Below are 17,995 nucleotides of genomic sequence, written 5' to 3' on the forward strand. Positions count from 1 at the left end.
TGAAAGGAAAATTTCACACACATTAAGAGAACATCCCTGGTCCTCCCTAATGCCTCTGATCTGGCGGACTCACTAAACACAAATGCTTCATTTGTAAATTATGTCTGAGTGTTGGAGTGTGCCCCTGGCTATCCGCCAATAAATAAATAAAATAAAATTGAGCCCTCTGGTTTGCTTAATATAAGGAATTTGAAATGGTTTATACTTTTACTTTTGATACCTAGGTACGTTTTAGCAATTCCATTTACTTGTGATAGTTAAGTATATTTAAAACCAAATACTTTTTTGACTTTTACTCAAGTTGTGTTTTACTGGGTGACTTTCACTTTTACTTGAGTCATTTTCTATTAAGGTTTCTTTACTTTTACTCAAGTATGACATTTGAGTACTTTTTCCACCACTGACAAGGGGGGAGTGGTTGCTTCTAACAAGAGCACAAAATGTGTGCATTTTTAACCATTTTTGAAAAGCTTCAGGTATGTTTTTTCCAGAACATCTCATGGAATGTAGGCCTACATTGATCATCACACATTGGCTGCTACTGTAGGCTGAATAATAGAACAACTATTTCAATATTAAAATGTTATGGGATGTGTTTTTCTCCATTGTTTTTGATGGTATACCACTCTGGTAGGCCTACATAATGATAAAATAGCCACAGTAGCCTACTTGGCCACTGTTAAAACTAACTTAAAGCAGGTAAAGCCTCAATGTTCACAGTAAACTCGCACGGGAAGTTGCACAGAACTTTCAAGTTTGCGCTCAGCAGACCTGAAATTTGCTCAGTGCCCAATTTTTTGGGGAAGCATTGGTCACCAGTTTAATGTAGTCATTGCGTGCTATGACTATGGGACCAAATACTTAACTTTTGGCTACTTTAAGTGAATTTGTCCCAATACTTTTGACCCCTAAAATGGGGGTGACTATGTACAAAAAGTGCTGTAATTTCTAAACGGTTCACTAAATATGGATGGAAATACCCTCAAATGAAAGCTGACAGTCAGCACTTTAACCCCATAGTTATTGTTTGATTTCAAATCCAAACTTTTGGAGTGTAGAGCTAAAAGAAGAAAAAATGCTTCACAGTCCCAATAATTACAGAGGCCACTGCATAATCAAATCTATGTTAAGTTTAATATCGGTGAGACATTCTTCTCTGTTGTGGACTTGCCTTTTATTAATATAATATCCAATATGAGTTATGGCCGCAGTAGACGTGTAGAAGCTGAGTAGTAAATTAATCCTGATCTGTTATGATAAATTAACCTATCGTTGCCAGAGTGGTGTACCCTATCCTCTGTACGCTGTGACTTTGTGCTGAGTGGGCCCAACATTATCGCTATGACTTTCATTATACGGAACGTGATGCTAACACGCTAGATTAATTACATCATTGATGCATATTGATGACACGATCCCACTCGGGAACATTTGTGTCAGAATTTTAAATGGGAATTATTTGTCGATTCATCATGTTGATGAAGTAGCAATACCGTAGTAGACAGCATACATAGGCTACCTTGTGTTCGTTAATCACGGTGTTCGTACCGTTTTTGTGCTCTTCTACCTTGAATGTCATCACGTTGGATTGGAATTGTCCTTTGAAGCTCAATGGAATTTAAAGATCCAATTTTGCGCTCTGAAAGGATGTCACATACGAACAAAACCGTGAAGGCCACTCCAACAAGAACACTGGAAATACCCCCTTACATGTTAATTCAAATTGCAGCCTTGTCAATGGTGACATAAGGCCTCTATAAATAGCAAATGGAGAGAGTTGGGTATAGGATCTCATCTCCATTATAATAAAGCAAAAGCCTACACACATAAGTGGGCGCAGGAATAAAACATTGGAGCAGCGTATCTGGTGTGCAAGCTTTTCTTCTGTTATCATCCGTCTTTTTTGGCTCAGCACCAGTTGGAGAAATGTAGAATGTGTGTATCATGCACAGTCTCTCCATTCTCTCCCTTTACTGACATCCACATACTGAAATACCCTGTGATGAGCACAACGCCATGATAAAACAGATTAGACTAGCTGGACTGTCAGTTATACTTTTGCTAAATAGAGAAGTATTCTCACAAAAAGGAATTCATGTACTTTCCTATCTGTTAAAATGTATGCATTAGCTAGGTGCCTTAATAATAACACAGAGAAATGCCATTACAGCTTTTGCATATCGTACAATTTGTCTTATGGGGATAGAAAGGTAAGCTTGGTTTATTTGTCAAACAGGTCTGTGAGTATGTATGGCGCGTTATAATAAATTCCTAACTCAAGTCTTTTTCATACACCTTGATGTTTTTCTTGTTGAGGTTAATTGTTTTGAGGGGAGTCAAGGACCATCCACACACAACAGCATGTTGAAGAGGTTCACTATTTTATTTGGTGACTTTCACTTGAGTCATTTTCTATTAAGGTATCTTTAATTTTACTCAAGTATGACATTTGAGTACTTTTCCCACCACTGACAAGGGGTAGTGGTTGCTTCTAACAAGAGCACAAAACGTGTGCATTTTTAACCATCTTTAAAAAGCTTCAGGTAAAGAGCTTTTTATGTCTTGAAGGGGCAGTGTTGTATTTTGAGATGGTCTTGAATAAGCTAAGTAGCCAATAGGAAGAGTGTAGCATAATTTGTCTGATTCTCTGTAATAATGGTATGGGAATAATAATGCATTTTATTTTATGAAGTGGTTTCTTGCATCAAACACAATATTTCCAGTCACCTCCTTGTCTGAAGGACAGGTGGATAAACAGGCTAATGTTTTTATTTTATTAGGCAAGTCAGCTAAGAACAAATTCTTATTTACAATGACAGCCTAGGAACAGTTAACTGCCTTGTTAAGAACAACAGATTTTTAACTTGGCAGTTTGGGGATTTGATCTTGCAACCTTCTAGTTACTGGACCAACACTCTAACCACTAGGCTACCTGTCGCCTCATAACGCATGTTTTTTTCCAGAACATCTCATGGAATGTAGGCCTACATTGAACATCACACATTGGCTGCTACTGTAGGCTGAATAATAGAACAACTATTTCAATACTAATCATTTTAATGACAAAATAGTTTGGAATAGGATCATCCGAGTACGTTATTTATGGAAGTGTCTGAAGCTGTTAGGTTACAGTAACAAATTAAAGACCAAAGCTCGACATTTCAGCTTGGACGTTGGAGGAAAGGTTAAATCAGACAAGAACATGGTTACAGACAGTCTGAATAGCTATGTTACAACTATAGCTAATACATTAGTTACCAAGTAACCTTATCAATTAGGTTGCTATAGGGAAAGTCAAGTCCAGCAATTTTACTCACAGCAGTGGATTCAAGTACTGTAAATGCTACTTCATTTGAAAAAGTGTCTGAGTCAACTGCACTAAAGAAGCTGAAAGAACTTCCAAAGCAACTGGCCTTGACAGTTACTAAGGGACGCTGCGGTAATTATCACCCCCTGTGTAACTCACATTGTAAATCTGTTTATTGAACTTGTTTTTTCCCCCCAGTGAAATAAAACTAGCAAGGGTCATTCCTCTATATAAAAAAGGGAATAAATTAGATCATGGAAACCATTGGCCTGTCTCAATCCTGTGCATTTTATCGAAGGCCATGGAAAAGATTATGTTCGAGCAGATTGACAGTTATTTCCTTATATAACCTACTAAATGAGCTCCAATCTGGCTTTAGGAAATCCCATTCCACCGACACTTGCCTACTATATTTAACTGACCACATCAGAAAGGAAGTAGATGGAGGGAAATTTTGTGGTATTGTTATGTTAGATCTCCAAAAGGCGTTTGATACAGTGGATCATGAGATTCTGTAAATCAAACTAAGAGCCATGGGCTTTAACAATTTAGCCGTAAAATAGGTTAGCACTTATCTGCAAGGAAAAAAACAGATGGTGGATGTGGATGGGACACGGTCTAAATCCAAAATCCTGAACTGCAGGGTACCCCAAGGGAGTGTTCTGGGTCCACTTTTCTATCTGTTGTATATAAATCATCTGAAATCTGCCTTTACATGTGACCTTTTCCTCTATGCAGATGATTCTGAACTGTTGGTTTCCCATAAAGACAAAAATGTGGTTGAGAAAGCCCCCAGTGGTGAACTTCTGAATGTCACTAAATGGCTATATGATAATAAGCTGTGATTTCACCTTGGAAAAACAGAGTCCATCTTGTTCAGGTCCAAAGTGAAACTGAGGAAATCCCCAGGTTTTATGGTGGTAGTAGGTGAATTGTAGTCACAGCAAAATACTTAGTTAATTATCTTGGATGTGTGCTAGATAACCATCTGACAAGGGAGAGCATGGCACAAAACGTTATCTCCAAAGTGAACCATAAAATGTGGTTTCTGGCAAGAACCTCCAAATATCTGGATCGGAATACAATGGTGGCATTGGCTGGGGCTCAGTGCCACTTTGACTATGCATGCTCTACCTCGTACAATAGTGCCCCCAAGATCATTTAAAATAAATTGCAGACATCTCAGAACAACTTAGTCAGGATTATTCTTAAACTTCCAGCACTTACTCATCTTGATCATTCTCACTTTGAAAGCCTTTGATGGTTCGAAGTGGAGAATAGTATCACAACTCAGGAAATGAGCCAGATGCAGACACAGGAGGTTGATCGATCGATACTCAGAATATGTATTATACAAAGGGACAGGCAAAGGGCAGGTCGAAGGCAGGCAGTGGTTCATAATTCAAGGCAGAGTCAAACAGGGACAGAACGGCAGGCTCAGGGTCAGAACAGGCAGAAAGGTCAGACTAGAAAAATGAACTTGAGAGCAGGAGAAACGGGAAACATGCTGGTAAGACCTGACAAGACAAGATGAACTGGCAACAGACAAACAGAAAACGCAGGTATAAATAATGGGGGAAAATAGGAGACACCTGGTGCGGGGTGGAGACAAGCACAAGACAGGTGAAACAGATCAGGGTGTGACAGATAGTATTTCAGATTAAATTGTGTCTTGTACATCAGATTGTCCACAGTATGGACCCCAGCTAGCTAAGTAACTACTTTAACTTGGTCCAGGATAACCATAACTATTCCACTAGAAGGAGTGAAACTGACGTTGTTCTTTTTAGATTTAATAGTGGTATGGGGAACATAAACTTTTTGGAATTTGAAACTTATAACCTCTAGGTAGTTTCAAGTTCTCACTGAAAGAATTGCTAAATAGTAGCATGTCTCAAAAGTGAGTAAGATTATAGTATGTGGATGAGAAGGAAATGCCTGGGATAGCATATGGTCTGCCTTTTGGTGCCTGTTGTGTATAATCATTGAGACAAGGGAGATGTACCTGTCCACAGTTGGTTATTAGGAAATGGAACTGTACTAATTATCTCATGCAATGAAACAAACAACAATTGTGTCTGTCATTGTCTGTCATCCCACCTTCCCCTCCAAAAGGACCACAATGGAAATAAGCTTTTCAACTTTGTGTTATCCTTGATGATTTTCTTAAATTGTATGTGGAGGCATCAATCAATCAATCAACCATACCAAATGTAACATATCATACTCACTTGAGTATCCCGGATTTAAATTGACTATGTTACGTCTAATCTATGAAACCAGGCTACTTCCAATCATACAGAGCCATTCAGCTTATAGTATGGAGCTTTGTCTCTGTAGTCATCGTCATCCACAGCCAATTGGCTGTCTTGTCCATGATGTCATTCCACAAATGCCCAAATGAGTGTGTATGGATGGGCATACGACATATGAAAACATTTTCTAATTGTATTCCTTATCAAGAATATCCTATGTCCATATAAATTAAAGTCTATTAAATAACCATTAGATAAGGGAATTGTCATTTTATTCTGTTCATCTTTTGGAGAATGTTTTTCAGAGAAAAATATACCTGTGATATGTGCTTGTCTCACCTAGCTATCTTCAGATGAATGCATTAACTGTCACTCAGAATAACAGTATCTGCTAAATTATTACATGTAAATGTAATAGGACAACCAAAAGATATGGTTCTAAAACCACAAAGGATTTTTTATTTATTTATTTTTACATAAGTTTGTTGTGACATTATCTACTGTACCGGTTGTGGCATCACAAAATGGAGGCAAGGAGAGGGAGGCTGATGAGAGCAACAACCACCATGTGCTGGCCTGTCCACATGGCAAATCTAGATTAGAAGCAGATAAGCTGACAGAGAGGGGGGGAGAGAACCAGAGAGAGAACCAGAGAGAGAACCAGAGAGAGAACCAGAGAGAGAACCAGAGAGAGAACCAGAGAGAGAACCAGAGAGAGAACCAGAGAGAGAGAGAATCAGAGAGAGAACCAGAGAGAGAACCAGAGAGAGAACCAGAGAGAGAACCAGAGAGAGAGAGCTCAAAGTGGTTGAGGTTGAAAGGCAAGCTTTAGTGAAACAGTGTCCCTTGGATACCGAGAGTGGAGCAGTGTTGTGTGTATGTGCGAGCCTGTGTGTTTAGTTGTGTGTGTGTGCTAGTGATGCGCAGGTCAGCTGTTTGTTAACCCGCACCCGCCCGCAATTGCTAATAGTCCATCTGCAACCACGACTATATGTGATAATGTGAAATTCTGAGGCCTGTACCCGACACTAACCCTCTAGCTAATATAGAAAAATGTGCAGTATACAGTCCGAGATGGCGGAACGATTTTTTGACAGGGGGTGCAGGATTTTTTAAAGCCTAATTTTGACATGTTTCTGCTTAATTTCTGAAATGTTTGTAGGCTATTTGTTAGTCAATTTGTCTACACATAAATACATGCAGCTTCTCTTCTGTCATCGTTTGTTACCCTAGAAGACTAAATAAACCCTTGCTCAGGAGAATGTCATAAATCGGTAGAATGAACGCTTCAATCTAGTTGACATCAGTAAAGTTCTCTTTTATCCCTGCTTGCTTCTCTCTCGGATAAAGGCGTTTAGAGACCAGGGAGAAAATGCAATAACTCAAAAAAAAGGAATGATTTTTATGCAACATTTTCAAATGACATCAGTTTGATCGGTTTTAAGGAAATGAAAAGCTGTGAAAATGACCCAACATGTTTCTGATAAGATTTTGGTTTGGCTTGGATGCATATTTTATGTGGTTGAAATACTATCAGTTTTTATAATGCTGATAAAGATAGCCCATTTACAGAAAGGGCCTAACCATGCACTAGCATCTCACTAGCATCTCAGTGCTACAGGAGCCACTAGAGACACCCTGGTTCAAATCCAGGCTGTATCACAACTGGCCGTGATTGGGTGTCCCATAGGGCGGTGCACGAATTGGCCCAGCGTCGTCCAGGTTAGGCCGGTGTAGGCCGTCATTGTAAATAAGAATGTGTTTTTAACTGACTTGCCTTGTTGAATAAAATCCCAAAATACATTCATTCTCTCAAGATGCTGAAAGAAAGAAATCATATTTCTCCACTCCTGTTCCACAGTCAAAATGTACACTTAGTGTATCATTTTACTGCAATAAATGCTTGATTCTACAGGAGTTAATATCATATTAGGCTATGTGAAAGGTTATAGACCTATAGTCAGTGTCCACATTTCAGGTTGGCTACTATTCCATTTAACCCATCTGAACAGTACAGTTCACTTGATGTGACATATTTGACATATTTTAAGTCCCCGTCTTGTGACTGTTGAATTTCTTTGTAGAGCACCTCACAATCATCACACATAACATAGCCGGCACTGCTATCATCCTCTTTTACCACTTCACCAGATCTTTCCCAAACATTACTGTTCTGGCCCTCCCTTCTCTTTAATTCAACTCTCCATTCAGTTAACGTTTCCTGCCCAAGCTACCAAAAGCATTTGCCGATTTTCAAGTATTTGGCACGCAAAGTCTACGGTTAGGCCCTAAAGCTTATAGGTTTATGCACTAATGCCAGATAAAAACAATGAAAGAAAAACCTAAATGTAGCCTATAGATATGAATTGCACAAGAATCATACATTTATGGATTTTTTTATGCATTGTTTTCTCTTTGTTTAAACGGCCCTCCACATACCACCTTCCACCAATTGCAAACACACACTCACAAGCACACCTTGAAATGTACACCTGCATAGTCATAGACATGCACAAACACACACGCTGATGTAGGCCTTATGAGCCAGGAGAGTCAGTTGGATTCACAGTCATTTTTTTGAAGGTCTATGTCCCTAGTTGGAAAATGTGTGATAGCAATGCAGCAATGGTAGATTACTGTGTGTTATCACTCTTTCTTTCATCCCCCATCCCATTAATTTCTCCCATAGGGATTTGACCCTATGACAAACAATGTCAGTATAGATCAAGTCATTGCTCACGTATACCCTTTAATCATATCATTGGAAACCTTTGATTCACAGTTATCCACCAGACACATGTTCAGGTCAGCAGAACTTTGACCTTTGACCTCTAGGGGCATAATCAGAATTAACTGTATGAATGACTTTAAAAAGGAAACCTGATACATTTTAAACATTGTTTGACAAGTGGTTCTGAAAGGTCATGCAATTACCTTTAAAATGATATACAATATAACTCACTTTGAAGCACCAGCTCCAACTATTGCTTAAAAACTTCCCATATTGGGCCATTAACATCAGAATGCTGGAAGCTTAGCCATAGAATTCCGTGTAGTGGGGCAGCTGTGTTTTTGGATGATAACTTTGGTGGTAGAAGCATTAAATTGCACACACAGAGCTAGAACGGGTTTCTAAAAAGATTTCTTGATACCTGGCCATCACAGGATTCACGCATGAACCTACATTCCATTGATTTAGGTAAGTCCATTGGGGACTTACATGAAAACAGGCATTGTTCTATAGCTTCTCTGTGCATTTTACCATGTCAATCTATATGTTAGAAAAGATGAATGATAAGTACAGTATGCTATCTTCTGTGTGGTGTCAGTCAGAGAAAAGAGAAAAGCTCTCGTTATTGACTTTGGACCTGCTACACTGTGTATTCACTTCAAAATACCACCCTGCCAGTAGCTGGAATACAAAAGGAGGAATTCTCCACATTGAGGATAAGCTATGGAGACTGCGCTGGTGGAATGGAATACTTATACCATTCCTATTTGCGGTCTTCAACAGCTGGCGAATAGCCATACATGGTAGCAATACTGTAAATTTGTACCTTTTATTTCGGTCCTATACCGTAGTATACCCATGATTCACTAGTAAATAATTTGGCAGTCCTCTGAAGTACCTTCTTTTAACCTTTAAAGACACCCCTTTACGGAGATACAGCACCTCTTAGCTTTTCACTGTCAAACACTCTGCATATGTTATGTTCTTCAATGAGTTGGCAGTAACTCATGAATATGAAAAACGCAACAGAAAAGCCAAACATATTCTCAATTGTATCCTTCTATTCTCAACAGACCTTCCTCAATAGCCACCTCAATTTAGTGCTTCTTACAGTAAAATAAATGTATAAGCATTCGGCACGAATCCCCTCATATTTGTAGCAGTAGTTGAGATTCCACCCATAAAAGTGAAATTGCTCTTGGTGTTATTACTCTGTTGGCTTCATTATCTTGATGGAAGTGTGATTGTGTTGTATCTCATGACTTTGTCTTTCTGTTTGTTTTTGTTTCAGCAGGATGGGCTCCCAGGGAGCTTGCAGATAAAGGGTATGTCTCCATTATTCATTTCTTCCTCTCTCTCACAATACCTGGTTTTTACTTTCGTGAACGTTATTGTAAAACGGTTGACAAATTAAACAATTAGATAGCACACATTTCCATTGAATGAACAAGGGATGTTCTACGAGTAAACGTACTTATGTTATTTCTATGAAAAGGATTTCAGAAGTTTAAAGGAGAACCTGTGTGGTTGGTGGAGTGTGTTCCAATAACTTTGTTTCAAGAAGTCTACTAGTAGCCTTGGCTTGTGCGAGCTGGAACAGCTCATAGGGCAGGAGCCCATCTCCTGTTTCTATAGCGTGAGGCAGCGTGATGTACAAGTACACCCCCTGGACAGGACACTAATCTATCGCAGGGTCTTACCCCCAATCTACAGTATGTAAACAAAAGTATGTGGACACCCCTTCAAATTGGTGAATATGGCTATTTCAGCCAAACCCGTAGCTGACAGGTGTATAAAATTGATCACGCTGCAATGCAATCTCTATAGACAAACATTGGCAGTAGAAGTGCCTTACTGAAGAGCTTATTGACTTTCAACGTGGCACCGTCATACGATGCCATCTTTCCAACAAGTCAGTTCATCAATTTCTGCCCTGCCATTTTTGCCCCGGTCAACTATAAGTGCTGTTATTTTGAAGTGGAAACTTCTAGGTGCAACAACGGCTCAGCCGTGAAGTGGTAGGCCACACAAGCTCATTGAATGAGATTGCCGAGTGCTGAAGAATGTTGTAAATATAATCTGTCCTCGGTTGCAAAACTCACTACCGAGTTCCAAACTGCCTCTGGAAGCAACGTCAGCACAAGAACTGTTCGTCGGGTCGGGAGTTTCATGAAATGGGTTTCCATGGCCGAGCAGCTGCACACAAGCCTAAAATCATCATGCTCAATGCAAATTGTTGGCTGGAGTGGTGTAAAGCTCACCAACATTGGACTCTGGACCAGTGGAAAAGTGTTCTCTGGAATGATGAATGACGTTTCACCATCTGGTAGTCCGACGGACGAATCTAGGTTTGGCGGATGCCAGGAGAACGCTACCTGCCCCAATGCATAGTGCCAACTGTAAAGTTTGGGGGAGCAGGAATAATGGTCTGGGGCTGTTTTTCATGGTTCGGGCTAGACCCCTTAGTTCCAGTGAAGGCAAATCTTAACGCTCCAGCATACAATGACATTCTAGACGATTCTGTGCTTCCAACTTTGTGGCAACAGTTTGGGGAAGGCCCTTTCCTATTTCAGCATGATAATGCCCCTGTGCACAAAGCGAGGTCCATACATAAATGGTTTGTCAAGATCAGTGTGGAAGAACTTGACTGTCCTGCACAGAGCCCTGACCTCAACCCCATTGAACACCTTTGGGATGATTTGGAACACCGACTGTGAGCCAGGCCTAATCGCCCAACATCAGTGCACGACCTCACTAATGCTCTTATGGCTGAATGGAAGCAAATCCCTTCAGCAATGTTCCACCGTCTAGTAGAAAGCCTTCCCAGAAGAGTGGAGGCTGTTATAGCAGCAAAGGATTTTGGAATGGGATGTTCTATGGGAAGATATCCACATGCTTTTATACCCTGATGAAGACAGCTTGTCTGTCGAAACGTTGGATATAAATATTTTTGCATCTGAGCTCCTAGAGTGTGCGGCTCTCCTTTATTTTTTTAACTGTTCCACTCTGCTAGCCAGCACCTCGCCTAAATAGGTGTGCGTTTCTTTCACCTTTAGATTGTCCACATACTTTTGGACATGTAGTGTATCTCCTTCATGCTCAGTGCCAAGCAGACACTCATCAGGTCCAATTTTTACAGTCTTTGGTATGACTAGGCCAGGGATCGAACTCACAACCTTCCTCAGGGCAGACACTGTAACCACAAGGGAACCTGTACATCAATAAGTTGTGGAAGATGAGAATCCTTCGCTGGGATATATCGACCAAGTTGTTGGAAAGGGGAATTGGAGGTAGAAAAAGCACTTTCCCTTCACTGTGAGCAAAATGTCCCGACACAGGCAAGATAAGTAAGAAGTAAACAGGCTATCAAGACTAACATACTGTGTTTACTGTTCTGAAGGAGGTGTGTTACACCTGTGTGCTTCTAACCCCCCCCCCCCCCTTAAAATATTTAGATGCACTATTGTAAAGTGGTTGTTCCACTGGATATCATAAGGTGAATGCACCATTTTGTAAGTCGCTCTGAATAAGAGCGTCTGCTAAATGACTTAAATGTAAATGTAAATGTTACAGTACTGGTTACACACTGGTGGTACGAAATCGGAGTTCAAATAGTACTGCATATCTTTCAAATAGTGTTTGCTTAAGCCTGCCTGGAGTGCTAGATGGGTGGGGTTTGCTTTTTCTGGTAAGCATTTGAAAAATAATATTTGAACCCAGGTCTGATAGAAATCCACTAGTCATTCCAAAAGGCTTCTATTTTAGGTTTGTACAAAGTACTTCAGAGAGGTAGAACATGAGTCAAACCACTGAAAGTGAATCTGCTCCCTCTGCATTGCATGAAAGAGACTACCCTATCTACTCAAGCCATCAATGTGGATGTCTATCATTCACTGCAGTGTTGACCCCTCTCATCTCTTTGAGGAGGGAAGGTGTGAAGAGTAAAGCCAGGGGATTTGAATCTCAGGGAATGAGTTTGTCTTTCATATCCCGCTTGTCATCCTCAAAAAAGTGAATAATAATACGAGCAAACTAAATAAAAGATTACCATCAGGGGAAATGACATACATAATTCATTCTTTCATGGGTTATTCCATCTTCTCTTATAATGATACTTGTTAAAACTTTAGGCTACTAAAACTGGTATAATGGTTTATTTTACTTACAGTACCAGTCAAAAAGTTGCACACACCTACTCACCAATTTGTCTTTATTTTCACTGTTTTCTACATTGTAGCCACCCTTTGCCTTGATGACAGCTTTGCACACTTTTGACATTCTCTCAACCAGCTTCATGAGGAATGCTTTTCCAACAGTCTTGAATGTGTTCCCACACGTGCGGAGCACTTGTTGGCTGCTTTTCCTTCACTCAGGCCATCTGATGCAGCACTCCCTCACTCTTCTTCTTGGTCAAATAGCCCTTACACAGCCTGGAGGTGTGTTGGGTCATTGTCCTGTTGAAAAACAAATGATAGTCCCACAAAGGGCAAACCAAATGGGATGGCCTGTAGAATGCTCTGGTAGCCATTCTCGTTAAGTGTTCCTTGAATTCGAATTAAATCACTGACCGTGTCACCAGCAAAGCACCCCCACACCATCACACCTCCTCCTCCATGCTTCATGGTGGGAACCACAAATGCAGAGATCATCTGTTCACCTACTCTGCGAATAAAAATATCAAATTTGGACTCATCAGTCTAACCAAGTTTCTTGGTTCAATCAAGTCTCTTCTTAATGGTGTCCTTTAATAGTGGTTTCTTTACAGCAATTCGACCATGAAAGCCTGATTCACGCAGTCTCCTCTGAACAGTTGATGTTGAGATGTGTCTGTTACTTGAACTTTATTTGGGTTGCAATTTCTGAGGCTGGTAACTCTAATGAACTTATCCTCTGCAGCAGAGGTAACTCTGGGTCTTCCTTTCCTGTGGCGGTCCTCATGAGAGCCAGTTTCATCATAGCGCTTGATGGTTTTTGCGACTGAAGTTCTTGAAATGTTCCGCATTGACTGACCTTCATGTCTTAAAGTAATGATGGACTCTTATTTCTCTTTGCTAATTTGAGCTGTTACCAAAGTATGGACTTGGTATTTTACCAAATAGGGCCTTTCTTATGTGTACCACCCCTACCTTGATTGGCTCAAACGCATTAAGGAAAGATATTCCACAAATTAACTTTTAACAAGGCACACCTGTTAATTGAAATGTATTACAGGTGACTACCTCACAAAGCTGGTTGAGAGAATGCCAAGAGTGTTCAAAGCTATCATCAAGGCAAAGGGTAGCTACTTTGAAGTATCTCAAATATAAAATACATTTTGATTTGTTTAACACTTTTTTGGTTACTACATTATTCCATATGTGTTATTTCATAGTTTGATGTCTTCACTATTATTCTACAATGTAGAAAATAGTAAAAATAAAGAAAAACCCTGGAGTGAGTAGGTGTGTCCAAACTTTTGACTGGTACTGTGTATTACATGTTTTAAGCATGTATGGGTCGTTATAATATCTTATTGCAAGGCTTATTGACACCTGACTCAAAATCGCTGTTATTTAATCAGGAACATTAGGAGATAATCCTGCGATGTTATAAAGGTGTAATACCCACTTCTGACAAGTCTTACAGTGCATTATAACTGCTTCATTATACCTGTCAGCGTCAAGTGTCACCAATACTTTCAATGTTATTATACAGACTCATAGATACGGTAGTAGTGTATATCAAGCCCAAATCACACTATTTTTGGTACATTACTTACACTACATGACCAAAAGTATGTCTTACATACATACATACATCTGATTCCAAAATCATGGGCATTAATATGGAGTTGGTCCCCCCTTTGCTGCTATAACAGCACTGTTCTGGGAAGGCTTCCCACTAGATGTTGGAACATTGCTGCAGGGACATGTTTCCATTCAGTCATAAGAGCATTAGTGAGGTTGGGCACTGATGTTGAGTGATTAGGGCTGGCTCGCAATCTGCGTTCCAATTCATTCCAAAGGTATTTAATGGGTTTGAGGTCAGCGCTCTGTGCAGGCCAGTCAAGTTCTTCTGATCTCAACAAGCCATTTCTGTATGGACCTCGCTTTGTGCACTGGGGCATTGTCATGCTGAAACAGGAAAGGGCCTTCCCCAAACTGTTGCCACAAAGTTGGAAGCACAGAATAGTCTAGACTTTCATTGTATGCTGGAGCGTTAAGATTTCCCTTCAATGGAAAAAGGGGCCTAGTCTGAACAATGGCAGATTCGTCTGTCGGACTGCCAGTTGGTGAAGCGTGATTCATCGCCCCAGAGTATGAGTTTCCACTGCTCCAGAGTCCAATGGTGGCGATCTTTACACCGCTCCATGCTTTATATTGCACATGGGGATCTTTGGCTTGTGTGCGGGTTGCTCAGCCATGGAAACCCATTTCATGAAGCTCCCGGCAAACAGTTATTGTGCTGACGTTGCTTCCAGATGCAGTTTGGAACCTCGGACAGACGATTTTGTAGGTCAGAAATTTGATTAACTGACTTGTTGGAAAGGTGGCATCCTATGACGGTGCCACGTTGAAAGTCACTGAGCTCTTCAGTAAGGCCATTCTACTGCCAATGTTTGTCTATGGAGATTGCATGGCCGTGTGCTCAATTTTATACACGTGTCAGCAACAGGTGTGGCTGAAACAACCGAATCCACTAATTTGAAGGGGTGTCCACATACTTTTGTATATATAGTGTATTTTTCTGTAAACGTCAATACATAAAAGAGGTGTTGCATTCCCCAGCAAGAAAACCAAATAATATCGCTCAAACAGAAGGGGGAACAAACAAAGAGTCACTGACAACTAAATTGAAACAGGTGGTGTTTTAAGAGGGGTTCTGAAAGACACTCATGGGGGTGTCCACTGAAAGTTACCTCGCAACAACAACTGGACACCCACCATGAGCGCCCCATAGATTTGCCCAAGAAGATGCAAACAAAAGAAAAACCCACACCAAACCGAATGACAGTAAGTAAACCAAAAAGGTGAAGCAGAACAAAATCAGGGAAGATCAGGTTGTTTGTCTGGAAATCCAAATAGGGAGCGCCAACTAAAGGTGTTAACCTTTCCACATCTCTCAAGACAACTAAAGGTGTTAACCTTTCCACATCTCTCAAGACATCTAAAGGTGTTAACCTTTCCACATCTCTCAAGACATCTAAAGGTGTTAACCTTTCCACATCTCTCAAGACATCTAAAGGTGTTAACCTTTCCACATCTCTCAAGACATCTAAAGGTGTTAACCTTTCCACATCTCTCAAGACATCTAAAGGTGTTAACCTTTCCACATCTCTCAAGACATCCAAAGGTGTTAACCTTTCCACATCTCTCAAGACAACTGCAGCACTGGATCAGCCACTCTTAAATAACATCTGGGCTAGCACAGGTGAAACACCTTCCGCCGAACAAGATGGACAAGCCAGTACTGGTGTAACATATACTGACTAACGTGTTGACACCCATCGTTGTGCTCTACGTGCTACTGTGCTCAACGTGCTAAAAGTCTAACCTCGAAACGTAAATGGAAAAACCAAAACCTGTAACAGAGGCCAACACACAGATGATAGAAAGTACCTCTAATATCTCCTGTGCACAACATTACCCTGGCACCTAATCCTCCACCAATGTGGCACGAGACAACACAATAATACGGCATGACAAATGTCTTAGTGCTCTCTCACGGTGTCTGACAGATGCAGCTCGTCCGACACTCTGTCACCTTTGTAATGTGGAGACCCTTCAACATGCACGCACGCACGCACACACACACACACAAACATAAGTCAATGTCAGGAGGTAGAAAGGTGATGCAGTGACCAAGATGTCTGCCACTAAGTGTTATGCAGGGTTGGTAATGGCTGTCTCTCAATTTTTTCTCTCCATCTCGGGAAGGTCAAAGCTGAAATTGCAGAGGGGGCATTATCATAAAGGGCGGTCCCCAGCTGTCGGCTTCGATTCAGTTTTATGAACCCTTCTTTGGCATCCTGGCATCTCTGTACTGGTACCCCGTCTAATTCAAGATTGAATTCAAAAACCCTCCTGCTGAGTTTCCAGTCAATTCATGGCAATGCCCTTCCTTATCTCAAAGAACTGCTCTCCCTCCATAACCTCACCCCCACCCTCAGGTCAAGCGATAGCCTGCTCCTCCACACCCCCAGAACCAAGCGCTGCTCCTTGGGGTATCAGGCTTTTAGCTCAACCTCTCCCCAGCCTCTGGAATGCCCTCCCGGACCACCTGAAGGCACCAGAGACTCTGGGCTCCTTTAAAATGGGCCTAAAGAGCTTTTTCTTTAGGAAGGCTTTCTGTTGTTAGCTGTGCTCATTGGTGTCATTGTCCCTTGTAGCATCAGCTGTGTTCTTTGTGCCAGTTACCCTGTCTAATTTTGCCAATTTTTGTTCCATTTGTTATTTTTTTTAATTACGCACTTTGAGATTATTCTGTATAATGAAAAGCACTTTACAAAATATTAAACAATATTATTTAATTATTAGTATATAGAAAAGTATGTGGACACCCCTTCAAATTAGTGGATTCGGCTATTTCCTCAACACCCGTTGCTGACAGGTGAATAAAATCGAGCACACAACCTATGCAATCTCCATAGACAAACATTGGCAGTAGAATGGGCTTACCGAAGAGCTCTGTGACTTTCAACGTGGCACTGTCATAGGATACCACCTTTGCAACAAGTCAGTTCATCACATTTCTGCCCTGCTAGAGCTGCCCTGGTCAACTGTAAGTGCTGTTATTGTGAAGTGGAAATGTTTAGGAACAACAACGGCTCAGCCGCAAAGTGGTAGGCATCACAAACTCAAAGAACAGGGCCGCCTAGTTCTGAAGTGTGTAGCGCATAAAAAACGTCTTTCCACGTTTGCAATACTCACTACCGAGTTCCAAACTGCCTCTGGAAGCAACATCAGCACAAAATCTGTTCATCAGGAGCTTCATGAAATGGGTTTCCATGGCTGAGCAGCCACACACAAGCCTAAGATCACCATGCACAATGCCAAGTGTCAGCTGGAGTGGTGTAAATCTCACCGCCACTGGACTCTGGAGCAGTGGAAACGCGTTCTCTGGAGTGCTGAATGACGTTTCACCATCTGGGAGTCCGACGGGTGAATCTGGGTGTGACAGATGCCAGGATAATGCTACCTGACCCAATATGTAGTGCCAACTGTAAAGTTTGGTGGAGGAGGAATAATGGACTGGGGTTGTTTTTCATGGTTTGGGCTTGGCCCCTTATTTCCAGTGAAAGAAAATCTTAACGCTCCAGCATACAATGACATTGTAGATAATTCTGTGCTTTCAACGTTGTGGAAACAGTTTGGGGAATGCCCTTTTTTGTTTCAGCATGACAATGCCCCTTATGCACAAAGCAAGGTCCATACAGCAATGGTTTGTCGAGATCGGTGTTTAACAACTTGACTGTCATGCACAGAGCACTGACCTCAACCCCATAGAACACCTTTGGGATGAATTGAAACGCCGACTGCGAGCCAGATCTAATCGCCCAACATCAGTGCCCGACCTCACTAACACTCTTGTGGCTGAATGGAAGCAAGTCTCCACATCAATGTTCCAACATCTAGTGGAAAGCCTTCCCAGAAGAGTGGAGGCTGCTATAGCAGCAAAGGCGGGACCAACTCCATATTAATGCCCATGATTTTGGAATAAGAT

At 41.1% G+C, this 17,995-nt stretch overlaps 1 protein-coding gene across 2 annotated transcripts in view; it reads left to right on the plus strand.

Moving 5' to 3' along the window:
* LOC106611554 (follistatin-related protein 5) overlaps positions 1 to 17,995 on the plus strand; it is a 161,489-nt gene that overhangs the window by 22,461 nt on the left and 121,033 nt on the right. Inside the window, exon 3 of one of the 2 annotated variants that reach the window (XM_014211883.3) lies at positions 9,585 to 9,618. In XM_014211883.3, coding sequence (XP_014067358.3) covers positions 9,585 to 9,618 — 34 coding nt within the window. The remainder of the gene's footprint in view (positions 1 to 9,584; positions 9,619 to 17,995) is intronic. The other variant, XM_014211884.3, reaches the window with a different exon arrangement.

This window comes from Salmo salar, chromosome 09 (genome assembly GCF_965601325.2).
Source record: "Salmo salar chromosome 09, fSalSal1, whole genome shotgun sequence".
Taxonomy (NCBI): Eukaryota; Metazoa; Chordata; class Actinopteri; order Salmoniformes; family Salmonidae; genus Salmo; species Salmo salar.